Below are 21,637 nucleotides of genomic sequence, written 5' to 3' on the forward strand. Positions count from 1 at the left end.
GAAAATGGCTTGGATGGTCATGTGTTTTTGGAATATGATGATAAACTGGTGGGCATGGTGGCATGTTACATTCTTGGTCTTTGGAAGGACGGCTTTCAGGATCACAGTAATTCTCACTGATTTGTTGATGATAGTTGACACAGATAACTTGTCTTGTTACTATTCCACTATCACACGTAACTGTGCACTGACCAAAAACAAACCCAAAATTTGTGACAGAATATTGGCAATTAATAACCAAAACCATGTATATTGACTTTTGACAATAAGAAACACGTATTTTGTTTTTTTTCAACGGATATAATTTCAATCACACTTGCACAGAATATGAAGTCCCAATATCTAACCAGAACCTTTGGCCAATAATCTAAACAAACACAATAAAAATAAAAAATTACTATTAATACTTACAGGGGACCAATTTCCAACTTGCCACTCTCCACATGGGCTAAAGCAGCTTGAAATTTCAGCTGGTCGTGGTAAATGAGCACAGAGAGACTCATCTGCTATTCCTCCATGAGCATCTCTACAACTCACATAGCGAGCACGATCACCCTTCCCACAGGATGCAGAGCACTGTCAGAGAACAATCCAAGCTCATCACACTTTAGGAGACCAAAAACTAATTTTCAACACTATCAAAATCAAAAACTCTTCTATTAAACAGTTTGTGTAGAAACCATTTTTTATAATCCTTATTTTAAAAATTATATAAAACTAGACCTATAAAGACCCAAACTGCTTAATATTGCTATTCACAGAAATTATTTAAATCTTATTTTAGAATTATGTTCTCTGTACTCAGATAAATGATTTAAAAAACCACTTCCTTGCACACTCTCAATCATATGAAACATATTTTGCTCAGAACCCCAGCTCCCTGTTTTTTGACCCTCCTTCTCTTCCCTGGCTAGATTTGAAGCACACAGAATTTGCCAAGAATGTCTTGCTCATCCTTAAGAAGCATATTCTTCAAAAAATATCAGAATTCCTTTAAAATTTATCACTAACAGAGTTCCGTCTGAAAAATATATTAAGGAGCACTTTATGAAAAAATGGGGAAAGGAATGGAGGACTGCTCTGTAAGATGTGACTGCTACTACATTACATACTGGGGTCCATGATCCGTATCTCCATTGGGTCACCTTCCCCACATGAACTAGAGGAGATGATGTAGTCCATAATTTTGTATTTTCTGGGCAAGAGGGCAATTCACACTCCTGTGAGGGTGAGAAAAAAAGTCTTTCAATATAAACATTTTGGAAAACCCAAATGCAAAGCAAATGGCTCCTACAGAGATAGATCCTACCATTACAATAAGCCAGCATTAATTATCAAGTAAATATCATCTTCTAACTTATCCCTGGTGTTATTCACAGGCTTTTTATTGAATTGTTTTGCTTCAAATCAAGATGCAAAGAAAGTGTATTTGATGTTAAAAGTATATTATTAATAACTAATCATATTTGCATTTTGAGAAAGAACTGTGTTGGGCAGCTTGCTGGAGACAACAGGCATAGACGTTACTGTCTCCTGTTTCACAGCCACATGCTGTACAGAAGAACTGATTGAAGACAGTGGCTGTGCTGTCCCATTCTTTACACCTTCAGCTACTGAGAACACAAAATTGCCCAGTTTCAGTCAACAGCCAGACAGGTACTGCAATTCAAAATACAAAGCATACTCAAACCCAGTGTTTTCACATGCAAGTGGAAATAAGTTTATACCAATTGCTTGGCTTTTGTATTTTGATATCTTTTTTTTTCTTCTTCTCCTTGAGACAAGAAGCAGCGTATGCCCACAAGGAGGTACATGGTTACCAGCTTAGCTGGATATAAATGAGATGTAAAGAATCCTATTAACACCATACTGAATCATAATTAATGGCTATACATTTTTTAATTAGTAGTATTCCAACATTTGAAGCTCTTTTCAAGTAACCATGTCATTCTTTGAAAAACTATACACAAGCAGACTTTTAGAGAATACCAAGCCAGTCAGGTGCTCTTATTAAGCCACTGTGGCAGGCAGTCTCCTTATAATATTCTACATGTTGGAGCTTCCCCCCTGCCAAATAATCAAAAGCCTTTGGACCCTTTCAATCATATAACAAATTTTCAAATCTTCAGTCTCCACATTACTCTTCTTTTACCTAATTCACTAGGTCAAATTTGAAATTCAGGACAAAAAAGCAGATAGATTCAGTATTTTTTTTCCTCATTTTAGAACTCATTTCCTGCAAGTTCAATATACTTACTTATATACAATACAATATTTGTATTTAGATGCTTTTAATTAAAGAGTACTATCAACAGAAAAGTATTTTTTAACTTACTTGGTTATCTCTAGGACGAGTAGCAGCATTACATTCCCTATCATCATCCAAAATAACTCCGTAAGTCCCAGTAACACATTTGACTGCACGCATCTGGTATCCACGTCCACATGTCACAGCACACTGTTAAAGTCAGTAATTTCACACACTTTAAATATAATATATGAACTATTTATAATAATAATTCATTTTTAATTTCATTTTTTATTTTAAAATTCTTTCTAGAATGAACAGGAGTGACTACTGGGATGGTGTTAACTTTCTTCATTGCAGACCATATGTTGCTTAAACCATGTCCATAACACAACAATCTTTTGGCTATTGCTGGATCAAAAATTACTTAAAAGGAATTTTACATTTTATTAGACATCAGCATGATTATGTCTAATGTGACAAAATACCGTATGAGAAATTTCTATACAAAAGAAATGTTAAGTTAAAAATATACTTAATTTCCATATATATTTATTCTGTGTTTTACTAACAGGTTATATGAAAAAAGAAAAATCAGCTGATATTTAGTAATGAATTCTCACTGACATCCAAGAAACACTGAATAATCCAACACTTCTGTCTGTATGAGTAACCTGATCTTATGAAAGTTCCAGGAAATTGAGCACCTTAATTAATTTAATTAATTCTCATCTATTTGGTGACAAAAGTTTCCTTCACAAACCAGTTTACTTTTTTCCAGAATTTTGAAGCCACTGTGGTATACCTTTACAGGGTTATCATTATACACAGGAACATATTTTTCAACAGCACTTTCACATAAAAAGATAGCAGATCTTTTACCACTGAAGGTCAAAACAAAACAACAATACTAAGTCTTTCTGCCTGCTACTATTAGCTTTAATTAAGATCATGGAAGTGTATATGCTATCACTGAAATATGCCCATAGTCCTATAAATATTTGGTCTTTTACCTGTCTCATTCATCCAAGAGGTTTGCTATCTACATTTTCATTACTCTGGAGAAGTAATACATTCATATTGTATGAATATGTAAAAGTATCTTTGACAGTAAGGCTCAGGGTCAATGATTATATTAGGCATTTAACTTGTATGTGGGTATTCCTAAATTATAGCTTAGATAGCCAATAGGAGCAAACAAATGCGTGAATTCAACTAAAGTAATGGTTTAAGATACAATTGAAGTGTTTAAAAGGTATTGTTTTGTGATCACTCAGTCTGAAGTAGAAAACAAGAAGCCAGGAATCCTTCTGTACTCACTGATCCCCAAGGCCCTACTTGCCAAGATGCACATTCATGAAGTTCACACGGTATTATTGGTTCTGGTCTATCATTTGGATTACAGAAATCATCTCTCAGTTGTTCATCATTAAGTTGGCACCATACTTGACGACGCTTCATTCCTTTGCCACATGTCACAGGGCACTGTAAAATTATTACACCTATCAGTTTGTAAAGACATGAATCTGCATTGGCTTCATTTTTTTTTAGTAATCTTTTGGATTTTAAAGATCACATAAGTAACAAAAATATTCCATGCATCTAAGTCGTCAAACAAAACTAGTTCTTTATGAACTCTCCATTTCCTGTAAACATCAACCCAAATCCTAATACAAAGGAACCACTATTGAGTTTCTAAAGTTTAAAATATGAGTGCACACATCACAGCTTTCACAATGAAAAAAGTTTAAACTATCCATGATTCTTTTGTACCCGTATAATCTATAATAAACCAGATAGAATTCTGTTCTCCAGTTGATTGGATGGTTCTCATTGCTTTATAAAAAAAGAAGGTATGCATATTACTGTAGAGAGATTTACTCTAAGTAAATCTCTCTCATCCAACTCTACTCCAACTCCAAGCTTTCCTCATCTTATTGTAACAAAATTTCAGAGAAAGATAAACTCTGGTTTTCGGAAGTTCTCATTAATTTGTATGTCTGGGATGTGTAACAGCCAAATCCTAGGACTTCAGAATTTTTATTATCATGTGCCTCAAAGCAGCCAAAACAAAAAACCCAAACACTTAAAGCTGATTATTTTAATATCGATGAGAAGGACAAAAAGTGTCTTAAGCTTTACATGGTTCATTACCTCACTCCACTCACTAACAGACCAGCTTGGGCATAAGAATTCATTGCAGATCTGTGTTACAACCCTTGAAAGTCCCTGGCACTCTCTGTCAGGAAGATGACGACCCAAATTGTTCATGCAAAAAGCTTCTCTGGTTCTGACACCTCTCTCACAGCTCCTGGAACACTGTGATATACAGACAGTATTATGAAACAGCAAACATAATACAATAAAACCAGGTCACAATATATAATCAGTCTTAAAAGTGAAGACATTATTGTGTTAGACAAATGTGTCCTACATTTAATCAGCAGACTGCTAATACGTTCACACGAGATAAATTTGGCACTTCGTTTAGTAGTTCCAAGACAAAACTCATTAGTGAAGATTAAAGTACTTTTTCCTTTTCTCCAAAATACTCTCGGAACTTAATTAAGACTGTAAATGAAATAAACACCTTTAACTACCAGATCTTCTCTGCTGACTTCCAAAACCAAGCTGCAAACAATTTAGCTACAGTTTCTTACAAAAACATGATGAAGGTGCTGAAATACAAAGATTGGTATTAGCTTAGCACCTCCCGTAACTCTGCACTTGCCAAACACTATTTTAGTTACTTAAACTAATAAAAAAAGTTATAGAAATAAAAATTGGATATGAACACTAACCAGAACTATAATGGTACAATTATAAGGTTTTGAATTCGTACCTCTGACCATTCTGTGTAGTGCCAACTTGTTAACATACAGTCACCGTGGCAGGGCTCTCTGGTTGGTGGTTTCTGCTGATCAGCACAGTACTTATCATCCACCGGAGCACTGAGTCCTTTTGAAACAGAGTACTTCATGCAGTGGATCTCTATAGACCGATACCCTGGGCCACATTTTGATGTGCAGTCGCTTTTGCCAACACTGTGCCACCTACAAGAATAAACTGTTATAGAAAGCTAACTGTGTTTTGAAAAATAAGACCACGGTGAATAAAGCACTTGGGGCATGTACTAGGAATTGTCATGTAAATACAGATATGCATTTTAGGGAACAGGCAAAACTGTAAAATCTATCTCACGACTGGAATTTTCAAAGCAATACAAAAGAATTTGGCTCATTGGCTTAAAAACATCTTCTTAAATTTAAAGGAACTTTTAATCTCCTAGGTGACTTTGAAAAATATAAGCTGTAATTCTAACTGTTCATCCTTTGATCACTTCAGCATGGGCTTTCTTGGAGCGCAAAAACACAAGTCTCCTTCAAATTAGATCCAGTTGTGGGTACAGTTCTGGTGAAAAATGTAAAGTGCCCCAGCAATACAAGTTTTTCAGTCAGGATATTTAACAGATTCATAATTCTAACAAAAGACTTTACCAACAAATCAGAAAAGCACACTGATTCTACTTAGATTCAGAGGTGGAATCATAACGCATAAACCCATTATATCAGTAGATTTGAGGAAAGGAAGAAGAGACGAGAGGGATGAGGGAGGTAGAGAGGGATGGAGGGCCGGGACATAAAGCAATCTGTATTACTTTGTTTCAATCTCTTATCGACAAAAACATGTTAAGACCGCAATAGCTCCTCCAGTTAAAAACCTCTTTTTACCTTAATTCACAGTCTGTATTACACTCCTCAAAAACATCTGGTACAGTGGGTATAAGTTCACATCTTTGATCAGACACTACTACATGATCACTTTTACGTATGCATGTCATTCTTCTTCTTCGAATACCTTGAGAAAAGGAACCAAAGAAAGCAAATAATGAGCTAAAATAAGAGTGCCTTTTCATACTAATAGATTCCATTCATCCTTTAAGAATTACCCCATTATACAACCTAATCATTGTATACGGGAGATTCCACACAAACATGCTGCTGACTACAGTTCCGGGTGGAGAATAACCTTGTCCTGGTCACCCCTGCCATCTCCCTGCTTTACTACAGTGGTCTCACAAGGATATAATCTTCCAGAAAACTGCAATGAGCAAGAGTCCATTTACTCATCAGGTTAAGTATTCCAAATGCATCATGTCTGTCCTTTCCTAATTGTCAAATTTGCAAAGCACCATGTAACTTAGAAGTTGTGATCCTTTTCTTTAAGAAGAAAATTGGATCACAGGATACCTAAAAGATATAGAGTACTGGGAAAAGTACCACAGCTGACACATGCTGAGCTTCTCTAGCACAAGAGCACATCTACAGCCTGAGTCAGAACCAGAAGAAACCATTACAAATCCATAAGCACTTCTAGTACCTGCTAATAGGAGTATCTATCCAAAATCTGTGCATGCACACTTCATACATATTCTATACGTATTGCAGTTTTATTTCTACACTGGAATGGCCTATAGAATAACAGCTAAATTTTAAAATATATCTTTAAATAGTTTTACTCCAAGTAGCAGATAACCAAAGATGAGAAATAAATATATATGAAAGATATTAGACAAATCAGTGGCCATCTGGAAATAGAATAACGGAAGCCTAATAAATATTAGTAGGACTACAATAGTGCTTTCTAAAGATGCGTTAGATTTGATTCAACTGGGTTTTATTATAAACCACTCCTAAAGCTACACAAGAAAGGAATACAAATGCAGTTTTGAATATAGAATTCCACTGCATAAATGCTGAAAATAGTAAAACAAAAGCAGAGGCCGCTCCTGCCCTTAAAGGCTCTGCACACCTAAAGTTTACTGACAGTGCCGAGTTTCTTCCTTACAAGTACGGGTGAAAAAAAATCCTAGTACTTGAAACTTCTTTGTAAACAACATCAGGTCTTTGGGTCTGGTGACAAAAAAATTCACAGTACCTTGGCACATCCTGCTGCAGTCTTGCCAGGGTCCGTAAGGATCCCACGTATACAGATCGCTTCTGTCTTCTATTGGGATATTGAAGGAATAACGCACATCAGGGTTGTATAAATTCCCTACACACAAAACCTTAATTGAGATAAAATGATAGCTGTTTTTCAGTGAATATGAACATAAAACTATAAAGAGAATGATAATGTAGCAAAGTTTTAAACTGATGAAAAAAGTAAACACGCACCTGTAAGGTTAGCTCTTCTTCAACTCTGTCAGTGCTGTTAATTCGTTCTATCGTATGGTTTGAACCACTGTACTCAAAAATGGCTCCTTGTACATTGATTTCTCTTTTTGACATGCTTACAACAAAATTTCCATTCAAGAGAAAATTTCCATGAATATCAGATAAAGCTAAAAGTAAAATATTGAAAATAAAGCATCTATTTAATTAAAAGGTTCTATCAATAAAAACTCTTAATACTTAGTTGATGATACTCTCATCAACACTTAGCTTTATTTTAGTCCACGTACAATACTTTAAAGTTGTATCAAACAGTTTCTAATGCATGAATTCAATCATAACCATCAGTAACTTTCACCTGAGCAGTTATCATGGATTTCTCTGTAATAACAACACTACTTCAATAATATTTGTTTTTTTGAAGGATTGACTGCATATGCAGTCAACTTTTAAGTTTAGCTGGGTTCTCCTACAGTAGCAGGAGCCAGTCATTATCTGTACTTCTGGACTATTCTACAGCCCACATTCTTGTATTTGCTAGAGCTATTTTTAATGTAGTGGCTTTTAAAAGTAAATTTTAAAGTAAAAATTAATTATTTATAATTTGTAATAATAATTTAATGACCAATTTACATTACCAAAGATGAATAACAAGTAAAAATGAAATCTAAAAATAAAGTGAAATTTTTAGTAAAGGAATGTTATCAGGCTTCACTACATTTGAAATGGTAGCTAGTGTCAGGGGGGGAGGGTTGTCTCTGTGTCCCACGAGATGCATGTGCAACAACAGGGCAAATGGGCAAGGAAAACATTTGGAAAACTCTGAGGTTTGTTGAACAGGATAGTAATGAAAAGAGAGACAGAAGAAAAAATGCACCAATATTCGCTTATAGATGTAAGTACTGTGAAATAAAGCACCAAGATTTTTTTGGTACAATGTGCTTATGAATTCTTTGTTCCTCTCACACACTTGCAAATCTGTGACCATGATCTTTATACTCTGACATGATAGAAAAAGAGAAATGGGAGACAAACTGGTAAGTTTGCTGAAGGTCAGACAGCTTCATTTATAAATAACATGTATGCTTCCAAGATTTAACACCACAAATTCCTGTATTACTTCTGATTTCACTTTTAGAGTTTTAATTAACATTGACACAACAAAGTAAAAAATTGACAAAGTCATGCAATGTGCTACAATTCCTATTGTCTGAAAAATGAACACACGCACATTTAAAAATTAGAAACCTAACAAGATCTCATTTTTCTGAAAGCTAGTATCTACAGAGAGACTCAGGCAAATGATGATACAATGTAATCAGATATTTGCTCTAAAGACTTTATCAGACTTCTGATAATACACGCCTAAAGACGAGCTCTGGCAAGAGCATAAAATCTATCCATCAATGTTATACACAGGAGGCTTTTACCAAGGTAGTTATCATCTTCTGGTTTCCCTGAGTAGCTGTGCTGCCGAATATCAATGTTTGTTGCTCCTTTGGGAATGTTTACTACAACATTGTAACCTGCAATATAATTATTCACAAATTAATTCTATATGAAAATACTCAAATACTAGCAAATCTGAACTTATGTTTAACTAGTTTTATTCACAAAAACGTACAGAGCACCGGTGAGAACTGCTGCTGAATGTGCTCATCTTTTAGGAAAGGAAACAGAAGTATCTTCATGAATATTAAATGTCTTTCTTGTTGGATTTTGTTTTGTTTTATTTTTTAATTGGCTAACTGAACTTTTATTTTTGTAACTCATCAAAATTAATTCCTGTGTTCAGGAATGTAAATTCAATTCTTCACCAATAATTTGAATCGAACCTACTCAGAAAAGTCTCTAGAGAGCAGCACTACTCCAGAAAGCAGGCAAGGGGTGCACAATATGTTGGGAGGGGACACAGGTGGGACAGCTGACCCCAACTAACCAAAGGGATGTTCCATATCATATGAAGTCATGCTCACCATATAAAGCTGGGAGAAGACAGAAGGAAGGGATGTTCATAGTGATGGCGTTTATCTTCCCAAGTAACCACTACACATAGGATCACAGAATGGTTTGGGTTGGAAAGGACCTTAAGATTGTCTAGTTCCACCCCCTGGCAGGGACGCCTCGCACTAAACCATGTCACTCAAGGTCCCACCCAACCTGGCCTTGAACACCACCAGGGATGGAGCATTCACAACTTCCTTGGGCAACCCATTCCAGTGTCTCACCAACCCCACTGTAAAGAACTTCTTCCTTATATGTAACCTGAACTTCCCCTGTTTAAATTTGAACCCATTACCCCTTGTCCTATCACTACAGTGGCTGAACACCATGGGAAGTGGTGAATGAATACCTTGTTTTGCTTTGCTTGCATGTAGGGCTTTTGCTTTACCTATTAAACTGTCTTTACCTCATTGAAGAAGTTTTCTCACTTTTACTCTTCCAATTCTCTCCCCTATCCTGCGGGAGCGGAGGAGAGTAAGTGAGCCGCTGTGTGGCGCTTAGTTGCCATCTCGGGTTAAACTATGCCAAACTTCACAATTCATTAACTTCCCAGTGACTTTTGATATATAAAATCAATGCCATGTATTTAAATGAACACTTAACCTAATCACCGGTCCCTCGCATTTACCAGCTGGGGGCAGCACTGCAATCGCATATTGACACAGTGCATGCTCTAGATAAATACAGTGGTCAATCTTCTGATTTATTGCAAAGAAAACACACTCAAAAAAGCCCTTCAACTTGTACATTGAAGACCTTGTGGTAATAGATTGACAGAAGACAAAATATGGGAGGAAACTATAAACAAAACTGCATAGCATATTGCCAGTAATACACAGGAGAATATAAAGCACTGAAAATGATCACTTTCCAGGAAACTCTTACTCTATTTTTAAGCAATGATAATAGGCAAATAATAATGATGTCTATATAATTAGGTTACCATTTCCTAAACTGGGAGCAAAATAAAGTAATATTTCACTGTAATGAATTTCTAATAACTGTTTCACCACTGTTTAAGCATTGAACTACAACATTATAACTGTATGATTACAAGCACGTACCACAGGCTGCTATTGTATAATTCCAAATGCTGCCTTAGTAAAATGGCTCATGTCAGTATAGAAAGGGACTAGATGAAGTTAAAAAAATAAGATTAAGAGCATGGATTTTGGCATACTTATCTTGTGATTCTAACTCAGAACTCTTTTGCAAAATAACATTTCCTCAGATAATGTTTTCAGTCATTAGCCTAGGGATGTCATAAACTTTACATGGACACTGAAGTTTTATGATCAGCTGACTACAGCCTCTGCTGCACACCTGTGTGATAATCCCAAAGGTTACACATACTGTCCAGTAGTATAATTCAGTATCATTTTTCATATGCTATAATTCCAATTGGACTTAATTTAAAACATTTAACTACGTATAAAACCAAAATAATAAAGCAAGGTTTTCTTCATCCCTAAACATTTTTTTTTCCCTCCAGCTTTAGTAAGAAGCAAGTAATTCTGTGACAGTGCAGAGAGCAACATTCTCAACTATATTTGTATAAATGGAAGTTTCATGTAAGTCACTTGCATGAAATGTATTTGTGGTAAAATTCATAAGCATAAAGGTCTTTCACAGTGGTGGGAAACAAAAACACTGACAGTCCTTTACTCAGAATTATTAAAATCATACATTCTTTTCTGTTAGTGTTTTGACCACGTGTTCAGAAATACAGCCGCTAATAGCTGATTGTGTCTTCTTCCAGCTTCTTGGGACAGACACAAAAAAGTCACATGTATTTGCGTGGGAAGGGAAGATGTATCCAACTTTTAAGTTTTTTGGTACTTTTGCTTGGCTCAAGCCCTCTGACAGTCAAAAAACCCCAACTGTTTGACCAACAATTCCTTTGTTCTATGAAGATCCTACCTGGCAGCTCTCCAGGTGTCATTTTCACTTTGCCTGTGGTTTCAACCAGTGAAGTGGCATGAAGGAGCCTTTAGGAACCTGTTATTAACCTAGACACTTTTGTACTTACATTCTACACTCAACTGCACTGCTAGTCACATACGATACATAGTCTCTCCATACTACCCAGAAAGGACTACAGAGAACTATCAGTAGCTCTATTACAGAAACTAAATCAAAGAAATAGGAATCACCAGGATTACTCAGAAGTTTCTCATTCACTACATGCCAATGAGGAGGGAAGAACATAAACACTGCTGCCCATGCTTCTCTCTCACATTGAGAGAAGGCTCACATTTCACGGGCTATCTTTTTCACTGTAGGAAAAAAGGAACCTCATCAGCTGCTCACAGCACAGCCTTCTTGCTATCTCTTTACACAACCAAAACGAGACATTAGAATAACTCCTTCAGCTGCATCGTTTCAGACAAGAGAATGTGAAGTAGGAAGCATTCCTCCTTTTAAAGTACTTCTACTTTCATCGCATCTTTTATTCATGTCTTTTGTTTTGACCTTAGAGCAGATTTTTTTTTTCCACCTCAAATAGGTTAATGTGTCACAGTGTTTGCCTCTGCATCCGTGAGAGGGTACTTAAAATCAGATAAATTCTTTATTGACAGCAGCCCTCAAGAGCATACATTGAAATTCCACTTCCTCAAACGTAAACCATAATTTCTAAGCCATACTGAAATGTGCATAAAAACAAAACAAAACAAACAAACATACCATAACGAGCACTGTTGAAAGTACCTGCAAGAGTCTTACATGAAGAATTATCACCACCACAGATTCCACATTTGTCTCTCCTTGCCTTGGAATTCAAAACATGATCACAGCCTGCTTGCTACAAAATAAATAAATAAATGAATGAAAAATTACAATAGCCCTGTGTCACTCAGCTCAATAAAACAATGAAAACCATCAACATAAGCTTCCCACTCCCAAAAAACATTTTTATTCACTGTATATATCTGATCTTCCTTGGTAATTCATGAAAAGCCTTCTATTATTTTGGGTGCTGTGATGTAAGGGCAAAACACAATAGTGCTGTTGTACTAAGAATGTAGTCAAAGTCGTAATACACTTAATATGCCCAAGAACTGTAAAAGAATACATAACAGTATGTAAAGATTTGGTATTTTTAAAAAAATCAGCCTAGTGTATATATTTTAAGTTATATTTATATTAAAAAGTCTTGGAATCCTAAAAGCAGTATGTATGTGTGCATGGTCATCATTTCTTTTAAAGTCTGTCATTACTGCAAAACAAGCAAAGCAAAAAAAACACTGAGACTATGCTGGTTAAATTAGCACAGTACAATTTTTGTTTATGTATCTTTACTTAAACTACCTTTTTGTTTTTAATTATGATAAACAGGAAAATTCTCTGGTATCTCCTCTTTCCTCTTGCTTCAATGCTATAAAAAAGCTGCATTTTCTCCTCATCACCAGTTTACTCAGTTACACTGCAATCAGCAAAACCTCAGCTTGACAAAAAAAAATCTTGAGTTGCTATAACATAGCACCTTGCTTCGCCCAAGAAAATCTTATGGCATTTCCATAACTGCTATTAAGCAAAGAATGCTTAAAGGATCCCTTTCAAGGGTCAGTTCCTTCTGATTTTGCAATGAGATAATAAATACATGATCTATCTGCCCTCAGATTTTACGCTTTTTTCGACCACAGAAATATGATGGCAACAAACACGCAGCATGTTTCCTCCCTTTACGCCAGTATTAGATCAATTTCTCTCTGCTCACTTGGACAGTATTAACTCTCTTACATATGAGGCTTAAAGAGGAAAGACTGTGGATTTTCAGATTCAACCATTTGTTCTTCACTTAATTGCCTCCATTTCCAGATCTTTAATTTGGTAGGGATTAAAATCAACTTAAGTAAATTCAAAACATCTTGCTTTACATATTTTCAGTAATGGTTATTTGGATGAATATTTAATATCTAATTTACCATCTGTTAAAACTGATTTTAAAAATTAGTAAGTTTAGATTTAAATACCCTGCATAAGCCTTGAACACAAAGGTCATTGGTTTCTGCTCCACAGGGAGTACCATCAGCAACTCTGTCCTTCAGCTGATAGTAGGAAGTTGTTCCAGAAACTCGGCAAAAAAGTTTACAGCGATCTTTCATAGAAACTGGAAAGAAAATCCAACAGGTTTCTTGTCTGTTTAAAGACTTTAGTTAAAGTAACATTTTTATTTCATTAATTGAAAAACTTTATAATCACTTACTACCACTGTACTTTGGAAGCCAGCGAACAGCAGATGTAAGACCGTTGATATTAAAGTGTTTGCCATCAAATTCAGAGCACTGTTGCTCCCGGAAGTCTTTTTTGCCTTTTGGGCATGAATCAGTATTACACGATCGAAACTTCATCCTACGGCCAACACAGTACTTTCCTCCACTTCTTGGTCTGACAAAAATAGGTAAATGTAAAACACACTCAGTTTCTAGAATTGCAGTTTTCCATGGAAAGCAGCTTGATCTAAATGGGAAAATCTCACACAGCATTCTGCCATCTGTTACTGACTTTCTCCACAGACACTCTAATCTTCTATTGCACTGTGTATACATTTATACCCAAGTGAAGAAAATTAAAAGTCCACGTAAAATACTACTGCTGAGGTAAATAAGATGTTTATTCATGTCTATTACATTTGTATTTCTCCTACAGTCATAATTATTTTGTCTGGGAAAAAAAGTAATATTATCAATTTAGCTGACAGTACAGCCCTTTTGTTATAGAAGCAGCACCTCCCTCAGTAATTTGAAAATATGATTTTACAGAGTGACAGACAAAGAAGACAGAGTTAGGAGCTGACACACTCTTTTCTGTTGTCCTAATATGAGTTTCAGTTTGAGGATCAAAAGAACTAAAATGGGAAAATTGTGGAAAACAGCCTCCCATTTACTGTGAAGTCTAAAATCCATTTCCTAACTCTTCAAAACTCTGCTACACAGTAATTCAGTATTACTTCGGTTCCTGGAGAGGAAAAAAACAAAACAAAACAAAACAACCCAACCAAAAATTAGGCATATTGATAATAACAGTTACTACAGACTGATGGAGGCATATCTAATGGGAATCTAGTCTACCACCTCTTACTCATCAGAAAATAAAATAACCTGGGGTAGTTTGATTGAGGTTCATTTATCCTACTGATACTATCAAGATGGCATGACTTCCTAGAAAAACCCTGAAACTACCCAGGCTGCAGCTATGGTTCTGCTTCTGGAGAAGTTAAGTTCTCATTGACTTATTACAAAGAATGAAACCCACACTGAATTATTCAATCAATGGAAGCTTCTCATTATAAAGATGAAAAAGCCTTAAATCAAAGCAAGAGTTTCACTAAAAATTTTACTAAGCAATGTATGTATTTCTTCTTGAAGCTTTGACTCCAAAGAAAGCATCTCAATGTTCAAAGAAACTCAGCATTTAGAGTAACGATAGAAAAAAAGACCCTGCCAAAGTAAGAATTTAGAAATACCTATAAATATGAATGACATAGTTGAGAGACAAGAGTAATCCGAAAGTTCTCTGAAGACTTATCTCTCTTCTCAGACACGGCTGAAACAAGCATTTTTTATTGGCACTTTGAACTAATCTGCACAACACATAATACCTTCATTTTGTTTTGAACCAATCCGTTAGGTCAGAATATCTTCATTATGCACTAATGTAAACAACAAAAAGAACATACTCTGGTCTATTACACAGTCTGATGGTGCTCTTGATTCCACCTCCACAAGTTCTTGAACATGAGCTATAAGGTCCCCATGGTCCCCACTCTCCATCTACAGGACGTGTCTCCATTTCTTTGCTCACACAAATTCCATGGCGGCAGTGCTGCACAGTTGACAAACAGAATAAACTTGGTGAGTCAAGCAAAAGCTTAATGTATATTTTAGGCACAGAAAGAACAAAATTTAAGAGCTCACTGCTCTTAATCTCGGTCTGGACATGTTCAAGTTTCTTGAAGGTATCCTAACCAGTAGTCACATTTTCAAAAATGCTGTCTAGAGTTCTTTGCTCTTTATGAAAGCTACTGGATGCTGAATATATCTTTAGGGGCTTGTCACTTTATTCAAATGCCTATATAAGAACCTCAAAATCCTGATCTTGAATTCCTGATGTTTTCGTAATTCTCAGAGCAAGATACTAAATTGCAATGTCTATTCTGTTACTTCAGATTTTATTCCTGATGAAAAACTACCTAAAAATTCACTTAAAGGTACAGTTTTAATTTCATCTGCTGGGATTTACACTATTAAGACAACAAAGATTGTAAGACTATTCTGTTGTGGTCATGTCAGTTATGAGATTTCACCACCCCGTATCTGTAAACTGGTATTATTTATGGGAACTGTAATTACTAGCTTTTTATTTTTATTTTTGTTTTTTCCCAGAAGAATCAAGTGATCAATCCCTTGCTTCTCATTATTTGCTGTCGAAGTCCCTGACTCTGCAAATATTTATCCACTTCAGTGATTACTCAAAAAAGTACATGACTAAAAAGTCTAAATGAGAATCTTATGATTGGTGCATGTGTGACTTTCTCCAAAGAAGCTGCAGGAATTACCAGCACTAATCCTATTGATGACTTATGGTAGCTGGAATTCTAATTCACTTGTATGCTTTAGAAAATCCCAAGTGGTATATTTGATCACAATATAGTGGAATAGTTAACATAAGAAACCAGGCTATTTACAAGATACTATCATGTCAGCACTACATCTCCTGCTGAGTTCTATGTGGATAACGTGTCCTCAACTTTGTCCTTGACTCCATACACCCTCTGAAGCATCAAAGACTGCCCACATCTGGAAACAAGACACTGGGCAGAATTGGCTGCATGGGGTCAGTGCTCATACACAATAGAGAGAATTCTTTATTTTAGATGACTGTTTGCAGACTCAGGATTAGACTGATCATTAGGTTTGTTGTCAGGATGGATTCTCCTAGTTGTATTGACAGGGAGTGCCTTATTCCATCTTTCCCTGCAATACATAGATGGATCACTCACTAGAATCATCAGAACAGATTACTTCAACTCAGCTGCTTGTTATTTCTGAAGCTTAGGCTTTGCCTCTGTTCACTGTGACACAAAACAGCTTTGAATTAGCTTAAAGTCCAGAAGGATTTTGGTAACTAAGGTCTCTGGCACACAAATCTATTTAAGAATCTCTGAGACACAGAAAATAAAATAATTCAAGAATTCCACCCCTTTCTAAAACTAACTTAAATGTTACATGGAATTTCTCAATGATTACTACAGTGCTACAAATTTATTGTAGGAACTATCAATTAACATAGATTTTGATGAAAACACAGAAATTACATGTGCAGTCTTTCTGAATATACCTGAATAGCACAAAACTCAAATGTTGTTCAGTGATTTTTATCACCACATAATTCCTAGAAGCAACATTTTACTAATTAGTATATGCTTTTATAATATTGATATTTACACTCATGTGCTAACAATCGTTTTGCTCTCAAAATAAGACTTTGCCACAGAATCATATTTTCCTTTTCTGAGTTCTGCCCGAGTTCCTATTCCAACTTGGTGATAAAATTGACTGCCTGTGTAATTCTTCGTCACACCGACTCTTACACATGGGTACTATCTTTAAAGCCCTGAATGTCTTCCTCTAAGAATATGACCATTCAAGGTGATTTTCAAGCTCAAAGCAAACACAGAATGAAAGCTAGATCATCTTGTCATACACTATTTAAATGATCCAGCAAATCGGCCAGATCATCACTTGATTCTAAGACTAATGCCTTAACACCAAAGAGACACCACTATTTCACTGCATGTCTGCATATGATTTCTTACTGCAGTGGTTACTGTTAGTATTTATTACTTTTTTCACGATGCCTTTAGGGTACCTTTGTACCCACGCCTTCTATTACCTATCATCTAGTACCTAGCAATAGGACATAGACTTTTACATAGTGCAGTCATAAGATAAATATGAAGAAACATTAAGGGTGTGCCTTTCCAAGAACTGTGATTAGCATCTTGGGAAGTATTTTTTTACTACTATAGGCTAAAGAGTCTAAGTCCCCCTTCACAAAATGAATACTGCATCCAAATATGGGACAGTGACCTAGAGTTTAGGTTCTTCTTCCATCCACAAAAACATTTACAGTAACTTGGAGGGAGATTTCAGGAAAAGACAGAGTTGTAAAATGAAATTATATACCCACAACAGCATTATTTTGATCCATAAAAATGCAAAGCACATGTTCACATCTGGGATTTTATAGCTTATTAAACAAACTTGTCTCAGCTATTATTCTGCTGCATTCCTACAGAAGCAACATGATGAAGTCACAGCAGAAAACTCCAGCACCAGACGTATTCCAGATGTTCCTCTATGCTTGCTTGAATCATTGCTTCACAGAGAATACTATGATTTACAGAACTTTTATAAAATTAAATATTATTGCTAACAATTTTTTCCCCACATTTGTTATGGCATATATAACGTATGCATCATGCAAAGCGGGTATCACTCGTAATTCCAAACATACTGACTGCAGCACATGGCAACTCTGCTCTAGTCAAGGTCAACAGTTGGTTTTCTATCAAAAGGATCTGACCCAAATCCACATGTAATTAGTATATCCTCAGAGATGAGAAGGAGGGTTAATGGTTCAAATTTGGGATCAATGAACCTACAGGTACCCAGGTTTGTACTGATGAGCCACCTGCTTATAATAAACAGTTTGACTCTTACCTATGAATTGAACTATAATCTGATAAGCTGATTTCAGGTACTTCCAACTTACCTTATAGCTAATTGAACTTGTTACATTCCCAGGAAAGCAATTTTGAAAGAAATTATTAAAGTATTAATTGCCAGGCTATGATTCTACAATTCTATGAATCAAGCAGAGTGATAGATGGATGTAGAACAGGACTAGAGCTCTTCTGAAATCAAGTACTTCATTGCAGGCTGGTATGACTCACAGAGGGAAAAGGACTCCAAGTTCACTCTTACTGCCTATATTTTCCAGACATACTCATGCATTGGAGCCCCATGTAGCATTGCAGGAAAGGTGGCTGAGGAAAAACTATTAATCTCTTTCCAGACATCAGTATGTTTCCACAGATGCTACTGGTAGCTGCTGGTGCTTCCAAAAGGAAAGATGATTGAACACTGAAGACAAGCATGAGGAGAAAGTGAAAAAGGAGACAGCACTGCAGAAGTGGACACAATAGTCTGTATTTTCCCTTCCAAATATCCTATTCTATTGTTCTGATTTCTTTTTGCCCTACAAAATACAATTTCTTCACTCCTGCTATCCTGCCCTGAGAATGACTATGAGCCACTGAATAGCATAGGAAAAGAAAGTTGTAGTGGACTGAATATGGGAAAGGAAAACAGGCATAGCTGGTGCCAGACAACAGGTGAAAACTAAACACAGTGGTGCAGCACAAGACCAGTTCACTATAAAGCATCCGGCCTGTAGCTAAGGTCTGAGCATAAACTGTCTCGAAGTAGATTCCAATCATGTAGAGCTGGGAAAGAAGTATCAATCTGAAGTTACACAGCACAAGATTCAGCACGTAACCCTATGAGTAGGGAGTAAAGATGATAACACCCACTCAGATGAACGCCAACTTCCGCAAATCTCAGAGCTGTTGTTTCTGGCTGTATTTATGCCTATTGGGTGTTTCCATTCATTCTCTTGAATGAATGTACTGCTACAGACCTCACTCTACCATATTTCTTGCAAGTGGATGTGAAGAAGCATTTTGCTGCATATTTCGCCTATGCTCTCTATCTTCTTCCTTCAAGACACATAGTCAAGAAATCACATTGATCGGAGAACCTAGGCAAGAAGTGGGGTGTTGAGCATATAACAACAGCAAAAATAGACTGGTTGGTAAAATGAGTATACAAGACAGAAGAAATAGAGCTTACTGAAATGTCTAAGTCAAGTTGTAACTATGGCATCTCAGGTCCCTGCAGCACAGATTATCAGACAAGCCTACATTTAGTACTCAGATGACATTACCCACAAAACCCACAATATTGTAAAAATTTTTTCAACATTTTCATTTTTTCATGAAAAAAAAAAATCTACATACTTTATTACTTCCTTGAAATATTCCCACAGAAAACTTTTAATCTTTCTGAAATCACATCTCATCAGAAAAGTATTTCACAAAAAATCCCTGTTTATAGCAAAAATTCTTAGTTTGAGCCCTTAAATATACTCTGCTCTGGTTTTGCAGTTCAAAAGATCTCCTGTTGCTTCCCAGATGGTGAGTATATCCCCCTATCACCCAACTTTGTTAAAATCCATACAAATTTTTCATACTTACTTTACATATATATACATATAATGTATTATGCTTTCAGATTAACTATCTTCATATATTACATTCATGAGGTAGTCAACCAATGCAACGACTTTAATAGAAATCAATACAGTGGTAGTAACCTACCAACTGAAGAACAGCAAACTTACTTCGGAATCAGACTGGTACTTCTTTTACTGATCAAAGCAGTGTTTTGTTGGTCTGCATCCCCATTCTCAATTGTCCCTGTATCCCTCTCTTTATGTGGCTATAAAGGGACTAAGACGAAATCTTAATTCACTCAATGGCTACTCCAGGTATTTTTAGAGACACTAGCTCAATATACAATACATCTACACAGCGAACAGAAGAAACATTTTTCTCAAACAAAGGCACATGCTTTCCAATCAAACTGTTATTTGTATCATGTGGTATCTTGCTGTTAAACAGCTTTTTCTGCTATTTGTTTCTTCAATGTTTAAGTAGCAAACTGCCATTGTAAAGAACAGCTCCAGGACATTGAAAGGTATGGGTCAGAACCACATAGATACTTCCTACCTCTCCTTTCCAATGTCCAAGGAATTAATGATATATAGGCATATCTGTGTACTGCTCAGGAATCCAGGAAGGATCCAAGTGCAAGCCTTTTAAGTATCTAAAAAAAATAATTCTATAAAAAAAGGCATTTTATTGGGTATTTTCACTGTTCTTTTCACAGCCAAAAAAGACTTGTTCAGAGAATGCCCCTCCTAGAAGACAGATGGTTCTACTGACTATTCTTCTTTGGAGATTTTGGGCTTGTTTGGTTCAGTTGTACATCACCAATTCCAACAGATGAGTTAACCGTTACTGGAATATCATATAAGCTACAATGATAAAACTGCATCACTTCATTATACAGAAGCCATGATTCTGATGGATATGTGTAAGGAGAGTTTATGTATCAGCTGGCTTGTAACCAATTTGGTTACACATAATAGTGTAGATATTTCTTTTCCATAATAACCACTAGCTTACTACTTCTCTTAATTAGGTCCCCCCTAAAATATTTTCTGTGAATGACATCAACCACACTGTGAAAACTTGTACCCTGTAGATTTAGAATTATGACCAAATCAGTGAATCTGTTTCTGTTTTGTTTGTGGTTTTGCGGGGGAAGGGGGTGGGGTATTCTAAAATCTGTACAAAGATGCCAACATGCCAAAACCTGAATCACTCTCCAAACTCACTACTTTGGAATTTCAGAAAGAAAGGGAAAAAACAACACCAAAACTTCCTAAGATTCCTACACTCAAGGTAAGGAGAAATCTGCTGTACTATCCCAGTGTATAAACGCAAGTAAATTCCTCACTACAGACACCCTTGAATAGAATAGTCTCCCCAAAAATAAAAGAATGAGATAGTAAAAGAAAAGAAACCAACTGAAAACATAATCCAAGCAGATGATACCAAGAGCCTGCTGGTCCACAGAAATTTCAAAGCACAAAGAAATTTCTGACTAGGATGCAACAAGCAAATCTAAGAGGAAGTGGAGCAAGATGATCTGCTTCGAGTTGTTCACATTTCCTAAACATCCATTAAATTAACTCCTAGCTGGAATGTGACAGTAACTAGAATTACAATGGTTAAGATCAGGAAGCCAGGCCAATTAAAGCAGTCCAGTTGCTGTCCTAATGCAAAATAACTGTCATACATTTTGTAATACATAGGGGCCTCGTCTGCTATCTTGGTCCCCACCACAGCATATAAATACTGTTATTCTCATGATTTATGGTGTTTTAAATTTGTACATACAGTTTATACCATCACAACTAAAATTACAACCACGTATATGAAATTCACTGTGGCATGCAGTGAGCAGGCTACCTTTGGCTAATCATATAGTTCTTAATTCTGAACATACTCCCATGGTAG

The 21,637-nt window shown here is 36.0% G+C and overlaps 1 protein-coding gene across 1 annotated transcript in view; it reads right to left on the reverse strand.

Annotated features, from left to right (window-relative positions):
• ADAMTS20 (ADAM metallopeptidase with thrombospondin type 1 motif, 20) overlaps positions 1-21,637 on the reverse strand; it is a gene marked incomplete at both ends in the record, with an annotated part of 86,716 nt that overhangs the window by 31,330 nt on the left and 33,749 nt on the right. Inside the window, 15 exons of the mRNA XM_010011191.1 lie at positions 1-187; positions 412-576; positions 1,113-1,220; positions 2,336-2,458; positions 3,569-3,733; positions 4,403-4,567; positions 5,091-5,301; positions 5,980-6,106; positions 7,187-7,316; positions 7,426-7,592; positions 8,853-8,948; positions 12,112-12,229; positions 13,401-13,537; positions 13,634-13,815; positions 15,107-15,252. The exon at positions 1-187 is cut by the window's left edge and continues 128 nt beyond it. Of these exons, the coding sequence (XP_010009493.1) occupies positions 1-187; positions 412-576; positions 1,113-1,220; positions 2,336-2,458; positions 3,569-3,733; positions 4,403-4,567; positions 5,091-5,301; positions 5,980-6,106; positions 7,187-7,316; positions 7,426-7,592; positions 8,853-8,948; positions 12,112-12,229; positions 13,401-13,537; positions 13,634-13,815; positions 15,107-15,252 (2,227 nt within the window). The remainder of the gene's footprint in view (positions 188-411; positions 577-1,112; positions 1,221-2,335; positions 2,459-3,568; positions 3,734-4,402; positions 4,568-5,090; positions 5,302-5,979; positions 6,107-7,186; positions 7,317-7,425; positions 7,593-8,852; positions 8,949-12,111; positions 12,230-13,400; positions 13,538-13,633; positions 13,816-15,106; positions 15,253-21,637) is intronic.

Source organism: Nestor notabilis, unplaced genomic scaffold, assembly GCF_000696875.1.
Source record: "Nestor notabilis isolate BGI_N333 unplaced genomic scaffold, ASM69687v1 scaffold10993, whole genome shotgun sequence".
NCBI lineage: Eukaryota > Metazoa > Chordata > Aves > Psittaciformes > Psittacidae > Nestor > Nestor notabilis.